The 21,382-nt window shown below is 37.8% G+C and overlaps 1 protein-coding gene across 10 annotated transcripts in view; it reads right to left on the bottom strand.

Moving 5' to 3' along the window:
* Positions 1–21,382, bottom strand: part of CASK (calcium/calmodulin dependent serine protein kinase) — a 439,221-nt gene that overhangs the window by 61,188 nt on the left and 356,651 nt on the right. For all 10 annotated transcript variants that reach the window (XM_053917273.2, XM_045187586.3, XM_053917276.2 and 7 more), the window contains 3 exons: positions 14,261–14,338; positions 11,777–11,857; positions 4,031–4,219 (listed from right to left, as the gene is read on the bottom strand). In XM_053917273.2, coding sequence (XP_053773248.1) covers positions 4,031–4,219; positions 11,777–11,857; positions 14,261–14,338 — 348 coding nt within the window. The remainder of the gene's footprint in view (positions 1–4,030; positions 4,220–11,776; positions 11,858–14,260; positions 14,339–21,382) is intronic.

Genomic DNA, 21,382 nt, shown 5'->3' with positions numbered 1-21,382 from the left:
GGGCTGGGTGGGATCTTGGGGACCATTTAGTCAAGTACGCTTTTGGCAATACTTGCTAAACAAAATATGAACAAATTGAGGCCGACTGACATAAAATGATTTGCCCAAGTTCTCCCAAAGCTGCTACTGCCCATGCTCTTAAGCCAATGTGTTGCTTGGAGAGCACCAGAAGGGGTGAGGTGATTTGCATGTCCCCTGCCTGCTGTAAGTGCTGGGACAATGCAGTACAACTGGCAAAGAACAGTAAATGAGAATTACAACCTGAAATGTCTACAATTGAGGGCTCTCTGGAAATTGTAGTCCTAGAATCACTGCTCTGTAACTCTTCTTTTAATTTGGAGAGCAACTGGGCAACTTCCTTAAGTAGGTAATTTGTTTTTCTATACACATCCCAATATCCCTTCTCTATGCTCTAAGAAAAAGATATGAATGCATTAAATTTGAATCTTTCCATGCAGATATGATTCCTCCCCAAAACTTGGAACTTTCCCAATATTCCATCTCAGTGGGTAGCATCACTGTCTATCCAGTTGTGAAAACCTAAGTTTAGGGTCAGCCTTAATACTTGCTTCTCCTTCATCTCCACTGTCAATCCATCATCGAGGTCTATTGATTTTACTCTTTTGTTAAATCTTTTTACTTCGTTCCATTTGATATCCATCCTTCTAGTTCACAGTTCCATCATCTCCCCCCATACCCACTCTTGTTCCCCTCTAATCCATTCTCCAGACTGATTTCTCAAATAAAAATCTGCTCTTATCTCCTTGCTTAAAACTCTTCAATAGCTTCCTGATGTTTTTAAGATAAAGAATAAAATCCATAACATGTCTTTCAACATTTGTGTGGTCCTGTTCCTGCCACTCACCTTGTTTTCTATAGTCCGGTCATGGTTCCTTCTTTCCATTCTGAAACTATGCTAAGAGCCTTTTTACTTCAACGTTTCTGCGCATGCCCCTTGATTTGCCTGGATGGTCTCTGCTCTGCCCTACATACCCTGGGCCTTTTTTGATCTTCCCAATCTGTGTTAATTCTATGAGAATGAGGTAGGGTCAGCATCAATTCTATTTCAATATTATTCCTAAGCACTGAGAAAATTAATTCATATTAAATAAGTGGATGTGAATGGAATTCCTTCTATGGATGGAATTCCTTGGAAGTGAGTAATTGCATGGTCCATTTTATTTTAGCAACATTACTCAATTCTTTGAATGTCTTCCTAATTAGTCTTCTTTTAAATTTGTTTAAGGTAAAGGATCTGGAAACTGTGAGACTTATAAAAGGCTCATTTTAACAATGTCCTTAGACATTTACTTTTTCTTTTTTTTTTCAAGCATGTATATTTATTTATTTTTAAAAAATATATTTTATTGATTATGCTGTAACAGTTATCCCATTTTTTTCTTCCCTTTATTCCCTTCCACCCTGCACCACCTACTCCCTCCAGCATTCCCTGCCCTTGGTTCATGTCCATGGGTTGTACATATAAGTTCTTTGGCTTCTCCATTTCCCATACTACTCTTAAGAACCCCCTGTCTATTTTGTACCTACCATTTATGCTTCTTATTCCCTGTACCGTTTCCCTCATTCTCCCCCCTCACCTTCCCCGCTGATAAACCTCCATGTGATCCTGTTCCTGTTCTAGTTGCTTAGTTTGTTTTTATTTTCTTTTAGGTTCGGTTGTTGATAGTTGTGAGTTTGCTGTCATTATACTGTTCATATTTTTGATCATCTTCTTTTTCTTAGATAAGTCCCTTTAACATTTCATATAATAATGGCTTGGTGATGATGAACTCCTTTAACTTGACCTTATCTGGGAAGCACTTTATCTGCCCTTCCATTCTAAATGATAGCTTTGCTGGATAGAGTAATCTTGGATGTGGGTCCTTGCCTTTCATGACTTGGAATACTTCCTTCCAGTTCCTTCTTGCCTGTGAGGTTTCTTTTGAGAAATCAGCTGATAGTCTCATGGGCACTCCTTTGTAGGTAACTGTCTCCTTTCCCCTTGCTGCTTTTAAGATTCTCTCCTTACCTTTAATCTTGGGTAATGTAACTATGATGTATCTTGGTGTGTGCTTCTTTGGGTCCAACTTCTTTGGGAATCTCTGAGCTTTCTGGACTTCCTGGAAGTCTATTTCCTTTGCCAGATTGGGGAAGTTCTCCATTATTTGTTCAAATAAGTTTTCAATTTCTTGCTGTTGTTCTCCTTCTGGCATCCGTACGATTAGGATATTGGAACATTTAAAATTGTCCTGGAAGTTCCTAAGCCTCTCCTCATTTTTTTGAACTCTTGTTTCTTCATTCTGTTCTGGTTGAATCTTTATTTCTTCTTTCTGCTCCAAATCACTGATTTGAGTCCTGGTTTCCTTCCTGTCTCTACTGGTTCCCCGTGTATATTCTTTTATTTCACTTTGCATAACCTTCACTTCTTCCTCTACTTTGCGACCATACTCAACTATTTCTGTGAGCATCCTGATGACCAGTGTTTTGAACTGTGCATCTGATAGATTGGCTATCTCTTTGTTGCTTAGTTCTATTTTTGGAGGTTTGATCTGTTCTTTCATTTGGGCCATATATATTTTTTTGTTGTGGTGCACCTGTTATTATCAAGGGGAACCAGGGTAGGGCAAGCCATGTCACTGCACTGTGGCACTGTATGTGGGGGAGGGGTCAGAGAGGGAACAATTCTGCTTGCTAGGCTCTGGGCTGGCTTTCAATCACTTCCCCTGTTACCCACAAGCAAATTGGGCCCTTCTGGTGCTGATTCCTGGGTGGGTGGTTTTGTGTATGTTCTAGGACCCTGTGGGTCTCTCCAACAAACTGTCCTGTGAGGCTGGTAGTTTATTCCATTGCCACAACCCCCACAAGTTTTTACAGCCAGAGGTTTTTGAGGCTTTGTTTTCCTATGCTGGAACCCTGGGTTGCGTGGTCTGTCTCACTCCCCAGTTGTTCCTCCCAGTTTATCTGCATGCAAATGTGGGGCTACCTGGTCTGCCAGCTGCTGTCTTGCCTGCCCTGGTCCTCTAGCCACTGCCTTGCTGTGTGTCTTCTGTGCCCCTCCTACCATTCTGGATGAATGTTTCTTTTTTAACTCCTTGGTTGTCAGACTTCCATACAGTTCAATTTTCCGGCAGTTCTGGTTATTTTTTGTTTTTAAATTGGTTGTCCTTTTTTTGGTTGTATGAGGCAGCAAAGTATATCTACCTATGCTTCCGTTGTGGCCAGAAGTCCTTAAAGCATGGATATTTAAAAAAAATTATTTATTGACTTTAGAGTGGAGAGGAAGGGGGAGAGAGAGAAACATCAATTTGTTGTTTCACTTATTTATATATTCATTGGTTGATTCTGATCAGGGACTGAACCTGCAACCTTGGTGTATTGGGATGATACTCCAACCAACTGAACTACTCCACTCACTTTTTCAAAACCAATACCAATATTTCAAAATGTCTCCCCCTTTTTCTGCTGCCTTAGAGGTTTTCACACTCTGGAGTAATGTACCGGTATATATTCTTCTTTTTTTTCTTTTATTTTTGGTAAAGCTGAAGAGCAATTTATTTTTTTAAAGATTTTTATTTTTATTTATTTTTAGAGAGAGGGGAAGGGAGGGAGAAAAGAGGAAGAGAAACATGGATGTGAGAGAGAAATATCAACTTGTTGTACCTTGTACATGACCCGACCTGGGACTGAACCCGGAACCCAGGCATATGCCCTGACTGGGAGTCGAACCAATGGCCTTTAGCTTTGCTGGACAGTGCCCAAACAACTGAGCCACACCAGTCAGGGCTGAAAAGCAATTCTGAAAGATGAGGTGGGAAGGAGAATCAACATGCCTTAGGCATGATGTCATTGCAACAATTCTGGGCAGCAGTGTGGGATGCCTGGGGTAAAATGAGGATCTGGAAACTGATTTCTTTAAAACTATTCATGCCCTCCTTCTGTCCCCACCTACTAGTAGTACATGTTGAAGTTAGCTGCTCTAACTCATGCTGTCATTTTATGAGAGTATAGAAAACTTTGTTTTCCTACTTACCATTGGTTCATCTGTGTTCTTTTGGAACTGAACCAGCCGAACTCTGGTCACATTCTCCATATCCATGTCTCCGTTAGCGCTCTCTGGAGAATCACCATTTAAATAGGGAGAGGTGGGAGGAGGTGTGACCCTCAATGCTTCATCACTGTAAACTTCATGTGCCACTACGTCGTGAGTCTGAAGTAAGGCCTAGTATTTTGTGAAGAAAGTACAATATTAATAGTAGCACTATTCCAGCAGAAATCTCTTCTATAAACATACATAAAATTATTCTTTGCCTCTTAAAGGTATATCTCATCTACAGAGGACTCATAGCCCATTATACCTAGATACAACTATACCCTGGTTTCTTTATGACAAATAATAATGACAAATTAAAAAATGAACAAATGAATGAATGAGTAAATCAAGGAATGCATGTGTTTGTTGATTACCTGGGTTAGAGGTATTGTCTGTTGCTATAGAAAGTACCAACTAACTTGTTCGAATAAAGGCTGACATAATGCAATTTCAAATAATTTAGCAGAAAGAATCATCTGTAAATAGAGTTGGCAAATTTGTGCTGGGGCTTAAAATGGAAACAAATGAAAAAATAAGCAGTGCAGTAATTGGTGTGCTGAGCAAGTATCTTTCATTGATGGTATTAACAATAACTGTTATATAACCCAAAGGATAAATATAATTTATAACATATGACTTAGTAAAAGAAATAAAAAACACATGTGTATCTGAAAATTTTTTTTCCCAAAATATCACATGACACAGACCTCAAAATCTAATCCTACCTGATATTTTTATTCATTTCTACTTTTTGGAGCACCTGACTAAATGAAACATAAGTTGACAATTATCATTATGACTTCTTTTTGCAAAGCTTGTTAACAAAGAGAAAGTGATTTCTTTGTATTGATATCTGCATATGTCATCTTGGTGGAATTAGATAACGAATATCCCTTGTTTCCCTAAAAATGAATATTCTTCTACATAATGTACTTTTGATGCCATCACAAAAAATTTTTAATAAGCATGAATGTTTGGACATTTCTACTTCAAAGAGAATTGTACAGTTGACTATCGGTATGTTTGGAGCTTTATACGGATTATATTTTCTTGTGTGCTAACTATAAATATAGTTCTGTTTTAATCTGTGATCTGTGTAATAATGAAATATCTCGTGATAATGAAATGCAATTAAAGTTGCTTTGACAATATTACTCTTAGCATCTCAAATTAAGTTACTTAATTAAAAGGCTTATCAAAGTTATGACTTGGCTATTTTAATTTTAAGGCACGTATATGAGGCAAAAATAAAGTAACAATGTAGTGAAATTACAAAGAAGATGGTGTTGATTTGTTATCAATAGAGCATGTGCTTGAAGCCATACGTGCATTTGGGTTTCTAATGGAAACGGCAACTATTTCCAAGATTTCAGAGGGCTGGTTGAAACTGGGGTCTGGGTGAGGGGCTCCACAACAGCCCTGGGGATCTTGGCTTTCTGACCATTCCCTGACTGCACCCTGCATTGGTACCCTGAGCCCAAGTGTAGAGGTTGTGCTATGTGGGTAAATGCCCATTTTTCTGGTTCAATTATGGCCACTTAAGAGACTAAGACAGGGCAGAAAGTAAAAGTCAATAATAGATAAGCTGAAAAACTTCATCTGCTTAAATTAAGTTAACTGTATCAATTATAGATGTCTTCCATAATTAGTTAATTTTATTGTATTTTGTTTTATTTTTTTAACCTCACCTAAGGACGTGCTTATTGATTTTATAGAGAGGGGAAGGGAGGGGGAGAGAGAGGGAGAGAAACATCGATTGGTTGCCTCTCGTATGTGCCCCAACTGGGACTGAACTCACAACCTAGGCAGGTGCCCTGACCAGGAATTAAACCCATGACTTCTTGGTTTATAGGAAAATGCTTCAACCAACTGAGCCACACCAGCCAGGGCCACAATTAGTGAATTTTTAAAAACATACTTTGTTGACTGGAGAATATGATCCTCATATAGAACCAGGTAAACAGAGAACCAAACTTTCATCAGGTTATAATGCCAGTTACATGGGTTGGAGACAGTGTTTACACTGCTCTTTGCAAATGATTTCCATGTATCCTTTTAAATATATAAGCAAACACTTGTATTTTAATGGACTACTTATAAGGAAGGATAAAGCCACGATCACAAAATGCAGCCCAAATTGAACTTTAAAAGATAGAAAAATGCTTAACTATGTCATCATATAAAGACATACTTGATATTAACCACAATTTGCCACTGTAAAAGACTGCTACCACAAAATAAAACTTAACACAAAGCTCCAATGTACATGTAAACAGAAGACAAGGGGCCACTTAACAGATTGTTTTTATTTTTTAAAAAAATTAAAAAAAATTTATTTTAGAGAGAGAGGAAGGGAAGGAAGGGAGGGGGAGAGAGAAACATCAGTGTAAGGGAGAAACATCAATTGGTTGCCTTCTGCCTTCTGCAAGCACCCCAATAGGGGCAGAGCACAGAGCTCACAACCCAGGCATGTGCCCTGACCGGGAATTGAACCAGCAACCTTTTGGTTTGTAGTATGATGCTCAACCAACTGCACCATGCTGGCCAGGGCAACACATTATTTTTAAAAAGCCATTAAAGAGTATGCCAAATAAAAAAGAAAAAAAATCACAGGTTTTTTATTTTAAATTCTCACTCGAGGATACATTTTTATTGATTTTAGAGCAAAAGGAAGGGAGGGAGAGAGAGAAACATCAATGTAAGAGAGAAACATTGATCAGTTGCTTCTCATATGTGCCCTGACTGGGGATCGAACCAGCAATCTAGGTATGTGCCCTGAGTAGGAATCGAACCCGCAACCTTTTGGTATACAAGACAATACTCCAACCAACTCAGCCACCTGGCCAGGGCAGGAAAATCAAAGTTTGAATATTTTTCTTCAAATACGTAATGAGGGATGACTGAGCAATTGTTACTAAGCTGAAGTAGCTGTTATTTTTAATTACATAAGAATTATGTAATAGGAAAGAAACACTTTCATTTTTTGTACTGTAAGGATATGGACAAGACCACTAACAACTTCAGATGAGAGTAAAAACAATCTGACTAGTTTTAAATGAGTAGAAAAAAATACTAATTTCAGGTTCAAAAAGTAGTTCCTCTGGCTTCTTTTATTTTTAGTCATCACCTGAGGATATGTTTATTGATTTTGGAGAGGAAGGGAGGGGAAAAAGAGAGGGAGAGATAGAGAAAGGGAGAGAGAGAGAGACGTTGATGTGAGAAACATCAATTGGTTGCCTCTGGCAAGCACCCGACCAGAAATCAAATCCACAACCCTGTGGTGTACTAGACGATGTCCCAACCAACTGAGCTATCTGGCCAGGGCTCCTCTGGCTTCTTAATTACAAATCATAAAATTTACCACTTAACAAAAATTTCATTACAACCTAAGGTGTTTTTTTGGAAAGTATGATATAAATTTGCTTTTAAAACCTGATCTAGATCTGATATCTTAAAGACAAAAATTAAAGTATTAACTTTATTAATATTTGTCTTTATCTTTACTGTTTTGTATTTTACAATTGCCAAACCCAAAAGATGTCTTCTTTTTTAAAAAAATCAGTCTTTCAAATGGAATAATTGAAAAAGGGACTAGTGTGATAATATTTTTTTCATGAACTTTAGAGTACAGATTTTAAATAATCTTTTAAATCTACACTTATTTACTCTTCCTTGAATTACTGTAAATATTTACAAGTCTCTGTATTTGTCAGTCTCAGGTAACTCAGTGTGAAATCCTCATGTTTCAATGATCAGAAAACAAAGGAAAAGCCAGATAATTGAACATATAACTGTGAAATAATGAATATAATTTATATTTAGAATAACTAAGAATAATTCCCAAACCTTGGCATAATAACAACATATTATAAGCATTAAAATATTTCCCTTTAGCTATTAATATTTAAAAATACTAAGATTTCAAAACCATGATTTTACAATGTTTATAAGATAGAAAGTTTCTGCAATTTTTAAGTATCATTTTTTGATTTTTCAACTACAGTTGACATACATTATTGTATCAGTTTCAGGTGTATACATTATATAACTTACTAAGTGATCATCCCTATAAACCTAGTACCCATCTGACATCATGCATAGTTAGTGGAAAATTATTGACTATATTCCCTATGTTGTACTTTACATCCCTATGACTCTTCTGTAACAACTTACTTGTATTTCTTAAACCCTTCACCTTTTTCACCTATCCCCCCAAACTCCCTTCCATCTGGCAACCATGGCAACCCACTTTTGAGAGCATGGGCTTTGGAGTCGGGAAGATCTGTATTTTGAACTGCACGGAGGCCACTTACTATGTGGGTGACCTCAAGCAAACCCCTTTACCTTTCAAGGACACAATGTCCTCTGCAAAGTGTAAAAGGGGTTAATCACACCACCTCACATCCCATCCATCAGCAAGTCCTGTCACAGTCAACCATCTGTGATGTAGAATCTCAACTGTCCATTTTCCACTAGCCCCATCTTTCTCCAAGCCTCTACCACTTCTCACAGCAGCCTCTGAATTCTTCTTTTAACTCTTATCCCTCTATAGTCCATTCTCTACACATCAGGTCCAGCAACCTCTAAAGCACAGATCTCGTAATATTTTTCTGCTTGCAATCACTCAGTGCCATCCTACAGCAATCAGGAGAAAATCCAGACTCCTTACCATGGCCTGGAAGGACCTATCTTCTAGCTCTTCTTGTACCAGTTGCTTCCTTTTCCACTATGACCCAGCCACAATGGCCTTCCTTCTGTCCTTTGACCCTACAAAGCTCCTTCTTGCCTCTGGGCCTTCGAATTTGTTCTTCCTCAGGCTTGCCCACTCAGGAGGCTGGTTCTTTCACATAACAAGTCTTAGTTCATGTGTTAACTCCTCAGAAGGGCTTTCCCCTGACCATCTAAAGTAGCTCCCACTTTACTATCATCTCTACCCCATTATCCTTTCTTTTCTTCATAGTTATTATCATTATATGAAATTATCTTGTTAGTTTTTCTGCTTACTATGTCTCTAGCTCACCTATCTATCCTCTATCTATCCTCTATGTCTCTATCTATCCTCACAACCACCTCCCACTAGAATGGAAGTTCCATGAGGGCAGGAACCTTATTTGTCCTATTCACCACTATCCTTGGTGCCTAGTGTGGTGCCTGGCACATAATAGGCAATTACATATTTGATGAATGAATGAAAATGTCTTTTAAGCATCTAGCTAGGTATTCAAAAATTTAAGAATTATTTATTATTTCTGAAAATGTGTACTAATAGCAACACACACATTAACTTCTCTCTGACTCCAGAAAAGCAAAATAATCAAGGCTTTGAAGGTAGGTAGGTTGTGAGACATGGAGGTATCTGAACATTAATGATTTTGAAAAAAACCTTAGCCTTAAAAAGGCTCTTATTTGGGTATATGTTAATTTCTTTATTTAGCTTACATCAAATCTGAAAGATTTACTGATCTCAAATGGTCATATATCACTCTTTGACTTGAGCTGAAGTCATTCAGCAATTTATAGAATGACATGTCTATCAAAAATGTTCAGGTTTGTACCTATGGAAAACACACTGCACAGAACAGTTGAGGTGAGGCTAACCTATCTGCAAATGGGCAAGTTCCTAACCTATTCAGTTTTACTGAGAACATACTATATACCCTACACATGATAAGACACTATGGAGTAACTAATAATGTTCATTAGCTAACATTTCTTAGGCATCAAGCACGTATCAGGCACTGTGCTAAACATGGTACATATACCATCTACTTAATTCTTATTCCAACTTCATAAGATTGGCTCAGAGAGTCAGAGTTAAGGGTGGCAAGGCTGGAGTTCAATCCCAGATCCATCTGGACCCACAGCTTTAACCACTTTTACACTATATGACATGATGGTTAAAGGGGAATTAATTACAATCTGGGGAAACATGGCTTACACATATGAAACAATCAGGGAACAAGATAATATTATGTAAGGATAATTAACTCCTGACATTGCGATTTATCAAACTTGAGGAGACTAGTAAGGCATGGGGTTTCTTCATTTTCTTGGTCTGTGCAACAGATAATAACAACAATTAAATACCACCATAAATTCAGCCCTGACTTGTTTTGCTCAGTGGATTGAGCACTGGCCTGTGAACGAAAGGTTGCCAGTCGATTCCCAGTCAGGGCACATGCCTGGGTTGTGGGCCAGGTCCCCAGTAGGGGGTGCATGAGAGGCAACCACACATTGATGTTTCTCTCCCTCTCTTTCTCACTTCCTTCTCCTCGCTCTAAAAACAAATAAATAAAATCTTAAAAAAAATAAATTCAATGTGAACAACCAAGCTGAGGTGACACGTGCCCATTCACCGGGGATGGGACCTGCTTCAGTAGGCCAGCATGTATTAGAATGTTCCACAGGTGAACACAAACAGGTACAGTCAGAACCTGGTTTCCCGTAATTCACTTGGGAGTGCTGCTACCAGATGGAATCAAGTCAAATGTTCTCAAGGATTATACTTGATTTCCTTTCATATTTGGGTGGGAGAGTTAGGGTGAATATGGTTATTGTTCCTTATTAGGTGGTCACTTTGAGGAAAAATTCCACTTTAAGGAAAAATTCTAGTTCAATGCGTAGGTAAATGTTTTAACACACTGTATCACACAGTACAATGTATGTCAAAATTCACAGTCACTGACATGATACACATATACCATTACTATTAAAAATTTCACCTCATAGTAGTAAAGAGAACGTAGCTTTTAAGTCAGATTTTCTCCCAAAGGGCAGTCGCTTGGATTTTCCATTTTCCACACATATTCCATATATACTGATGTGTCTAATGTTTTAAAAATGTTACATTTAACATAAATTTCCATCTGTAATCGTGCTTTTGAATTGCAGTTAGGTAGACAACTTATGAACCTTCTTCTACAGAAATGTATCTCATCTATTTTGATTTCTGTTTAACCATTTAGCTTTGTAATAATTGGCTAAATACAGGTGCTATCCCATTTAAATAGTAGAAATGAATGAAGACAAGTATAAGACTTCTGCATTGTGAAGAGATGTAATTACTGTAATATATCACCTATGTTCAGAGAATTTTTTATTAGTGAGAACTGTCTCCAGTTTGAGCTCTCTGTGGTTTAAGTAACATACACAGCTCTAGTGATTTAAGTTCTGCCCTGTAGGAAGCAAATTCCTTGTCTGATGGTCGCATGGTATTTGAAGAGCCACCTCAAAAACAGCATCTTTACAACTGTGACACAAAGTAAATACAAGAATCTTAATGTATTTAGTATGTTTGTATTATAATTTTAACAGTCTGATATTATCTGGATAAAAATGTATTTGATGAAGATGGTTGTTTTATGAGGATTATAAAAAACGTCCTTTTTTAAAAGGTAAAGGTGAATAAGATGTACAAACTTCCAGCTATAAAATAAATAAGCCACGGGGACGTAGTGCACAGCACAGGAAACATGTCAATAATACTGTAATAACTTTGCACGGTGACAGATGGTTACTAGACTTATCACGGTGATCACTTTATAAGGTATATAAATGTTGAATCACTATGATATATATCTGAAACTAATGTAATACTGAATGCTAACTGTACTTTAATAAAAATGAAAAATATTAAAAACTTCTTTTGAAAGTAAGGTTTTAGTTCTGCGGAAGTTTGTTACTTACCATGAAATGAGGTTGTGTTAAAATACGCTTTAGTTCCTTTGCATCATTATTCTCAGGGTAACATGAAATTTCTTCCAATACCTAAAAAATAAAAAATAGGCAAGATATGGAATAGTGCAGAGAGGATGCAAAAATTTAAAAATACAGAAGTCGTTTAAATTTTAAAAAATTATAGATTTTTATGACAGAAAAAAACAATTATTTTGGAAAAAATCCAATATTATGTTCAAAGGTTATTAATATATAAAAGAACTATATTGATGGCAATAAAAATTTAAAAATTGCTATAAAAGTCCTTGCCTACACTATCCAATGATAACTCAAAAGGTTATTGAAAAATACAAAATAGTAAGTCTACAACATATTTATTACAAGTGTAACTTAATTAACTTAATGGTAAATTATCTCTGCAAACTTTTTTCCAAACTCACCAAAAGGAATCTGTAATAAAAGTTAGTAACAGTTTTATTTTACATTAACAAAATTGTCAATTCCTTTTAGAATGATTAAAATGACACAGGTTCAAATAAAACAAATTAGAGAAGAAAAACACGAGTAATCTTCTTTGCAGCCTGGCAATAAGTGTTATTCTCCACACTCATCTCCTCACATAGACAGAACCACTGCTCTGCCAATGGTTCCTAGGATTAATCGCCAGGGTGTCCTAGAGAATAATAATAAAAAAACACAAACATTTCTCTTTCCACCAAAATTTTCTTCACTAATTAGTCGTTAACATTTTCTGTGTACAGGTAAAAACTATTGTTTTCAAATGAAATTGTTCTGTAAAAGCTATCCCTTACCACCAAGATGGAGTTTACACATTTAAAATTTGATCATATGAGATGAGCCCCGGGGAAACTTCTGTTGTCTTTCAGAGTATACAAACCGCTATGATTCCTAACTGTAGATGGCTGGGCTTACAGAGTGGTTATACAAATTGCACTCAATTCCAAAAGTTAAACCAGTCAAGGATTACTTCAGCAGGACTGGATGCCAGGGGCACAAAATTCATCCATCCAGTAGGAACCTCTCACCTCTGCTTGGAGAATCTTAATACCATGGCAGGAAGGAATGTTGTGAGGTCTCTCAGCCTAAGGCTTAGGTTTCAGCAGCATACCTAACTGCTACTCAACCAATTCAGGGGACAACTGGCCAAACAAATAGAAACTACAGGGTTTCTTTCTTATCTAAATGCACTCTCTCTGGTTCCCTACCACTCTCACAATCTATAATTTTAAACACAGAGTTGTGGTCTCCTAAGTAAGAGAGGACTTCTCCTGGCTGGTGCCCTGACCAGACATGGACAGGCCTGGCAGCCCCCTGTCCTAGGTCTTGTTTCTCAATGAATATATGATATTTTACAGTATAGGTCTTGTGTTTAAAATCTGTCAGGGAAGAAATGATGTCTTTCATATTCTTTTTCTAAAAAGATTTTTAAAATTTATTTTTAGAGAGAGGGGAAGAGAAGAAGAACGAGAGGGAGAGAAACATCAATATGAGAGAAACATTGATAGGTTGCCCCCAGGGACGGAGCTGCAACCCAGACATGTGCCCTGACTCAAATTCAGCAACCTTTTGCTTTGTGGAATGACACCCAACCAACTGAGCCACAATGGTCAGGGTTGTCTTTCATATTCTTTTACTTAGTAACCTCACTTTATAAGAAATGAACTTTTTCAAAGAGAAATGTTTATTTGCATGACGACTTTTATAACATCAAAAAGTGAAAAAAAAAACCCACTAGGTATCCAACAATGGGGGAATTGCTAATTCACTATAATTTAGCAATAACAAAGAAAAATTAGGCCACCATTAGAACTTATATTTACAAAGACCAAGTGGAAACATGGGAAAATGCTCATTATATAATGTTAGGTTAAAAACGATACATTTTGATTGGAACTACATAAAAATTTATATGCAAAAGAATAGTGACTGGAAAGTTTGGAAAATAAAAATTCATCCACAATCCCATCACCCTAACACAGTAGTTTTCATTTTCGTTTTATTTTCCAAGCTTTCTGCAATATCATATTTCTATATTAAAAAAGTTTTATTAAAGTCTGTGGCAGATACACATGAACTGACAATTTACGGAAATGCATTATCTCTGAACTTAGATGCTACAGATATTTAACGAACTTTCAAACCACCTTAAAAAAGCAACTCAGATTTTCAGAGCATGTGTGTTTTCACCAGGTGCAATAAATTAACTTCTTTTTTTAAAAAAAGATAAGCAAAATTAACATATTAACGTGTTCAAGTTTACATAGCAGAACCAGAACTAGAAATCTAGGCAATGTTGCTGAGGTTTTTTTCTTTTCTGTATGCAAATGCTAAGTGATAAACTTAGAAATACTAAATCCGAGCATAATGGTCCAACTATGACTCCAAGGAAACTGCTTCTTCCTGTGCAGCAGAAAGTTTTCAACACAGGCAGCAATTATGTATCCAGATGTGTTTAGAAAATATGTCACTTACCTCTTTGGCTCTCTGTACTGCATCACTCGGAGGATTCCTGATTTGTGGTGAGGACTTTGTGTTAATTTTGTCATACAGCTAAAAGCAAAGAAGAAAATCCAGTCAACATTTATCATTCTTTGCTAAAAATCAGAGCTTCATATTTATTATGTCACTAAACGGTGTTTTCCTCTTAAAAAGGCAGGCTGATGATTCCAGTGGGATCTTCTTGTTAATCATCTCTTGTTCATTCAAGGAAACTTGATGAAATATGAGCTGTATGCATATCTTTTTAAAAAATCACCTTTAAAGAGATGGTCCCAAATTCTGTCAATGTGGCAATTGCCTTGTCATTTTAAATTCATCAATATTTCAGTAATCACAGTACCTTTTCCTCTGATAGAAGCAACATTTAGTAAGATGATTACAGAGTAAATTCAATGCTTTCTGGCCAAGACGCGACTGAAGGAATTTTCACAGAAATCTACTTCTTGGGAAAGGGCAAACCCAACTCCTTCTAGGAAGGAATGTTCTCACAAAAGGTTTGTGCTTATTTTACTAGGGATGTTCATTAACAGTATCAGTGCTGGCACCCTTACACAGGAAATCAAGAACATAAACTTTTTGTCTTTTGAATTTGAAAGTCACAGAATGTGAGAAGACATTGGAAGAATCTAAATATATTTTAAAACCCCCACAAATTTAAATGATCCAAAAATTTACGTTTCTTAAGAAAATTAGTTCATTAGAGAAAAATGTCTGTAGTGTAGAAATACAGTTGAAATGTTAATTTCCACCTCAGTTGAACTGTCTCATTCAACAGTCTGCTTTGAAAAGTGACAAGTTAAAAATGATCTTGGCTGGTCTGCCACTTCTATTTCCTAACTTCTCTAAAATACATGGTAGTTTTGAGGTGGTTGATTTTTGTCCTTTTTTAACTCCCCTACTATGCATAACCATGCTAGTGGAGAGGTCAATGACCCCTTGCCCCCCCCATCCCAGAAGGATCAGTAAGTTAAAAAACACATTTACAATATATAACACTTACAAAATAGACACACTCATCACCTGACATGTCATAATACTGATAACTGAACAAAATTAAAAAGTATATTAACAATAAAAAGATTTTAAAAACTCCTGAATGCTACTGTTCGGAAAAAAAAGAAAAAAACCTTAGAGGCTTTACAGGTTGACAGCACTATCACCTTATAATGCCTAATTCCACCATGAAAAGTTTTGTCTTCTTAACCAAGGGATACTACTAGCCCTACTTTCAAATTTTTCAGCTATGATTAGTATTAGTTTCTATTTACACATTTAATAAATGCACATTAGTTTTTACTCACAAAGCAACAAAATTTCCACAGCTCCAAGAATTGCTCCCACTCTGTCACTGGAGACATTTTATTTGTGGCTTGATCTTACCATGCCAAGTATGGTTCCCTAGATCTTATGTCAGTGTGATTTCTTGAGGACTCATAGCATAATCAGCTGGAGTGGTTATTAAACATGCAGATTTCTGGGCCTCACTCCAGACCTACTGAATAAGAATTTGAAAAGGGGGTCTAGAAGTTTGTGCTTTAATAAACTCCTTAGGTATTTATAACTTATAACTCAGTGTTAAATTCTGAGAGTAAGAGTAACAGAATAATAGCAATGACAATTGCTACTTGTATTGAGCACTTATTAAATGCTAGTTACTAAAGTTCTTGAGAGCACAGGACTGGAGCTCTCAAGGCAGGCACTGGACAGAGTGGATAGTGTCCATGCGGACAAGAACAGATGATAAATCTCAACTGCCTGCTCATGAACAAAAAAGGCAAGTAAGTACCAAGGCTAGAAGGGGTAGAGAAGGAGCTCATTTCACTAGTAGTGGGAAGAAGTGACTGCTTGTCTGTCCATCCGTCCATCCATCCATCCAATATTTATTAAGGTCCTACTATGCACTAGGCAGTGGGGTTCTATTTACTAGGGTTACAAAGATTAAAAAGATGAAAATTCTTGCCCTCAAAGGACTCACAAATTTCAAAGACAATGGCTCAGAAATGTTTGACAGCTCGACTCCTTTGAGGACTGGAGAGTAATCTGGTCTCCAGCAATATCATCTGGAAGGGATTTCAGTGAGCAGCCCCAAGTTGGTGACTATCTGGATGTAAATGCATAACATGCCAACCTTCAATTTTCTCCTGCCCTGCTCCATTTCTATTACCATATTTTTGGCTGAGGGACTCAAAATATTTTAGAGATACCCATAACAAATATAAGGCATTTGAGAAATGTGTCAAAGTAAATAAAAAGTAATCAATGGAGGACATTTTCAATGCACTGTAACATTTGACTGTTTAAAACAGTAGTGAGAAATATGCAGCTTTTTCACTTCTATGTGAACATGACTATGGGTCATGTTTATGAAATTCAGAACTCAAAGTTCAAATGCATGTAAAGTTGTGTCAAGGTCTGGGGGCAGGTGAGAGGCAGTTGGGTTTTGAGAACAAAGGAAAGCAGTAGCTTCTCTTTCTCAGCACCCTTTATTCCCTCCCCGAGTCCATGAAGTATAAATAATATACAGGATAATGTGATTTGGGACTTCACCTATTTTTGCACTTTCGGCTAAAGCCAAGAGCTAAGGTCAATAGAAATCAAGTAGCATCAAGTGGGCTAGAAAACTGCCACATCATCCCTCTAGGGCTTGCTGAAAAGTGCTCAAAATTGTCCTTCCACACTCATCCCAGGACACCATTCTCCCCACAGAGGCAAAAGCCTGGAACCTGTAGGAGTTACAGGATGAGGAGATGAAGTATTTGATTTCCCTTCTTCTTGATGGGGAAGAAAGGAGAGGGAGTTGCCCCCTTCCCCATGGAAGTAAAGGACGGTGGATGCTCCAAAAGAACTATGCACAGAAACTGGAGGTGCTAGCAAGGAGAGCTCACTATCTCATTCTCTGGAGGAATGTTTGCTGAGTTGCAGCAACTTATAAGGCCTGTCTTGGTGCATCAGGAGGGAGCCCTGTGTGAGAAAGAATCCTTGGGGCAGCATGACATTTGGTGGTGTTTGGGGTCCCAAGTGAAAAGAGACTGTTGACTGCCTCCTTCCTGGCTGCAGTCTGCCTCAGGGGCAGCCCCTGAGGGTAGGGTGAGGCCAGTGGTAGGGCGGTCAACACTTGTATGCTGGGGCAAGAATGTGTTTTTCCCATGAGTTGAGTTCCTGTCTCAGAAAGTAATCTGGCTGGAGACATCTGGATGGAGCCCTGCCCAAGAGGGCTGTCTGTACAGAACAAGAGGACCCAGACATAGCTGTGGAGTAACCCCTGGGGGCAGAAGCAACCCAGGGCAGAGCCAAGATTTGGATGCCTGCCACACCAAGGGCATTAACAACCACGAGGGCAATGGCTGTATGAGGGACAAGATTATAGAACAAGCTGTTTAAGCGCTTTTTTCTTTTTTTTTTTTTTCTGTGACCAGACTCTTGAATTCTTTGACATCCCATAATGGCACCTAGCACGGGGCTGAGCACACAGTACATGTTTAATATACATTTCTTCAAAAAAGGAGTATTTGAACTGGTGCATAGGAACTGTAAATAGATATTTAAAAAAAATTCAGAGTAACAAAAATAAACAGTGGGAATACTTATTTCTTAGCTTGTTTCTTTAGGAACCACATTATTTATCATTCGCGTAGTTAAAATATTTCCCTCAAAATTAAGAAATTCTATTTTAACCACATTTAATTCTTTTCTTTTTTTGTATGTTTCCAGGATGACTTACTGCATAAAATTGTTCAAGGCAGAAGAGATCTTATATGTTAACATGATTAGACTCTTCCATTTTAAGGAGAAAGCTGAGGTCCAGTGAGGTTAAGTGACAAGCTCAGGGTCCTGCAGCCAGAGTAGCAGGGACTAAACCGTGGCCGTTTGATGTGTTGTCCTTTCTTTCATACCAGATTTCCTTGGCTTATATTATAATTCAGTAATACACAAAGTCTCTTGCCTTCAGCAAATATTTGGGGAAAGAACTTCAGAAAATGTCACTTATAGACTGTAGGAAAAAATACACTAAACATGATTTAAAAGATACTAGCCAATCAACAACAAGCCTTGCCCTGTTAAAGAATATTAGAATCCTAATCCTTTCCTGGCCAGATAGTAAATATTTCAGACAGCATTTGAACTCTGTTACAACCACTCAACCCTGCCATATATGCAAAGGCAGCCATTGACAATTCACAAATGAATGGGCATGGCTGCGTTACAATAAAACTTTACTTACAAGAGAGGTGGCTGGCTGGATTTGGCCTAAGAGCTGTAGCTGACTGCGCTAGAAGCTTAAATTCAAGGTGGATTGAAATGAGAAAACATAATCCTTTTGGTATTTGCTTTCCTGAAATGTTAAGATATCAAATGTATTTGTAAAGCTGAGGTGTAGAAGGTGAGGTGGAGGGAGAAAGGGAAGAATGTTAATAAATTATCCCTAGAGAGAAAACAAGAATGAACCTATTAGTTTGTTTTCTCTTTCTAATGAAATTAGTTACCTGACCTCAGCACTTTTTATTTAAAAAAAAAAAACACAGCGAAATGAGGAAATGTAAACAGCTGCAAGGGAAACAGACTGTTTCACACCGTCTGCACACAGACAGGCCGGCTCCCTGCCAGTTTCTGTTGCTGGGTCAGATATGACCACACATAAGCTATGTGGACACGCTTTGTCTGTCTGTCTTAAGGAGTACAAGGACAGTTCCGTTAGGAGGCCACATTCTATCTTTGGGATGGGCTGTTTTAAACAAAGCAGAATAAAGTTGGTGGTAATATTAAATTCAAATCTTCTGAAATTATACCTTCAAACATGAAGGCATCAGTTAATATGTTACTTTTTATTTACACTCAAAACATTAAATCATTTCATTTTTTACCATACTCAATTATATCTCACTTTTGTCTGATTTCTGGTCCTCAAGTAGAAGCCTTTGTTTTGCTCATAGTTTATATGCAGCATTTAGCAAGGTCAACAGATTTAAAATGGAATGGTTGGCAGAGAACCTATAAACTTACTGTTACTGGGTTATGTCCACTAAGTTTTTAGCCTAGAGAAAACCAAATCTAAGGACCAGACTGTATATTAGTTGAGAAAGATTATAGCTTTTGCAACCAGACTGCAGACATGGATGAAATAATGAATGAATTTGTAGAGTTGCAGGGAACACTGAAGTTCATTAGCAACTACCATCTGAGCACTTAACTTCAAAGATACTGAAGAAGTTTCTTGCTGGGGAAGAAGGAAAGTTTTCAAGAGTCAAATATTTAGCTGCAAAGTAAGTAATAACAGTGTTCACAAGTTTACACTGTGCAATAATGGGAACTGAAATGACTTGCTGTGGAAACACGGACTATCTCATTAAGCATTTTCTTCACATTTTCTTTGAAGAACCTGGTGATTAGGAACAAAATTTCAAGGCACATCTTTTCAGTGAACTCAGCAGATCAGCCATCAATATCCAATAGTATTTTTGAAAAACACATTTGAAATCTGGCAAAATGTTAGGAAAAGTAGATTTAATACTAAAAATATAAGGAACTGGTGCTGGAACTGATTTTCAGAAGTTAGAGATCAGAGAAAAATCTTCTGAGATCTAAAATCTATTTTTCTCCTGCTCAAGTTTATATATAAACTTTTTCTCTTGGTTAAAAATAGGAAAACGCCCTTTCAAAGATCTTTGGCATCATTAAATGTGACATAGTCCAAACTAGGAAAAGAACAGTATATTTAACAGTGGTCTAAAGACTGCGTGATGAGAAACGTAAGTTTGAAAGAAACACACTACAAAACTTAAAATTGTGTTTTCAAAAATTGAAGGAGCCACAATAAAACTTTGGGAGGAACTTACATAACCTGTCCATCTTACAAATCTAAAAATGAGTATGTATCATTGGGATATTATGACTTACAAAAAGAATTTGAAATTACCTAGGGCATTTTTTCTTTTATGGGATAAAAAATGTCTATTGTATCAGTAGTAAAAATTGTTTTTGCTAAAAATATATATTCTATGAAATATCTTTTTTTGATTCATGAGCAGTGCTTGATTTATTAGCAACAAAAAGCTAGTTCTCATATACAAAAGCCGCTGATTTTTGTTTTTGAGTATCCAATGCACTTCTTAAAAATTAAATAAAATTTAAAGCATAGAATACATGAACTGTTTTTCCTGGAAGCACTTGAGTGAATGAGTATTTGACAACAGATACCTCAAGTGCACATCAGGCAGCCACGGGACAGTTGGACTCCCCAGGCCTGCTTGTCACAGCATGGGACCAAGCAGACACTGACTGTGGTGCCAGTGCAGGTCCACATTTCGGCACAAGAGTGAGTCACTGCTAAAACCCAGGGGTGCAAGATGTGCAGAAAATTCACTTGAATGTTAGAATACAAAGTACATTTGGCTGCAAAATAAACCTTGCTCCAGGGCCATTGCAGCTAAATTGTGATGGAGAGTTCTAAAGCTCAGGGCAACCAATGAAAGTCTCCAGGACAATCACATGTAAATGTGGTGACTGGTCAGAGCCCAGACCCATGTGACATAGCTGTCCCTCCTGTGTCTACAGTAGCCACGTGCACCCCTGCCGAACAGAGGTGGCACAGGATGCCACACTCCTCCCTATCCTGAGCCCAAACACCTAGAGCACTGGGAGAGGACCAGGACTCTGCCTGCAGCCAAGCTGCATGGTGCTGGACATGGCCTTCTCATCCTGCCATGGGAGGCAGGCTCTCTGAAAGCCTCCTGAAGCATTTGCTTGGCATTTCTCTGGAGAGTACTGGGCTCTGTCCTCAGTGATCCAAGTGTCTGGGCTCATTCACTGGCATAGGTCAGGACATGAACATTTAAGATATATGGGCTGCCTGTTACCTTGTAGGGCGGTGGCTAAAAATGAGTAAGAGTGGCTCCCATGTTCAAAGAGGTTTACTGAGCTATTAGAACCATGTAGCCATTGAATAGGACTGGATAGGAGACAATTCAGGTCTAGGGAAAACTGGGGTGACCGGCACGAGCTCCTGCCTGGGACTTCCACATGCACTGAGGCGTGGCCAGTCTGTTTGCTGGTGCTTGTGCTTTGACATTTCTCTGGTCGGAGGCTCCAGGCTTTTGC

Source organism: Desmodus rotundus, chromosome X, assembly GCF_022682495.2.
Source record: "Desmodus rotundus isolate HL8 chromosome X, HLdesRot8A.1, whole genome shotgun sequence".
In the NCBI taxonomy this organism is placed as follows: Eukaryota; Metazoa; Chordata; class Mammalia; order Chiroptera; family Phyllostomidae; genus Desmodus; species Desmodus rotundus.
The sequence above is the reverse complement of the archived record's forward strand: the minus strand, read 5'-3'. Positions and strand labels throughout refer to the sequence as shown.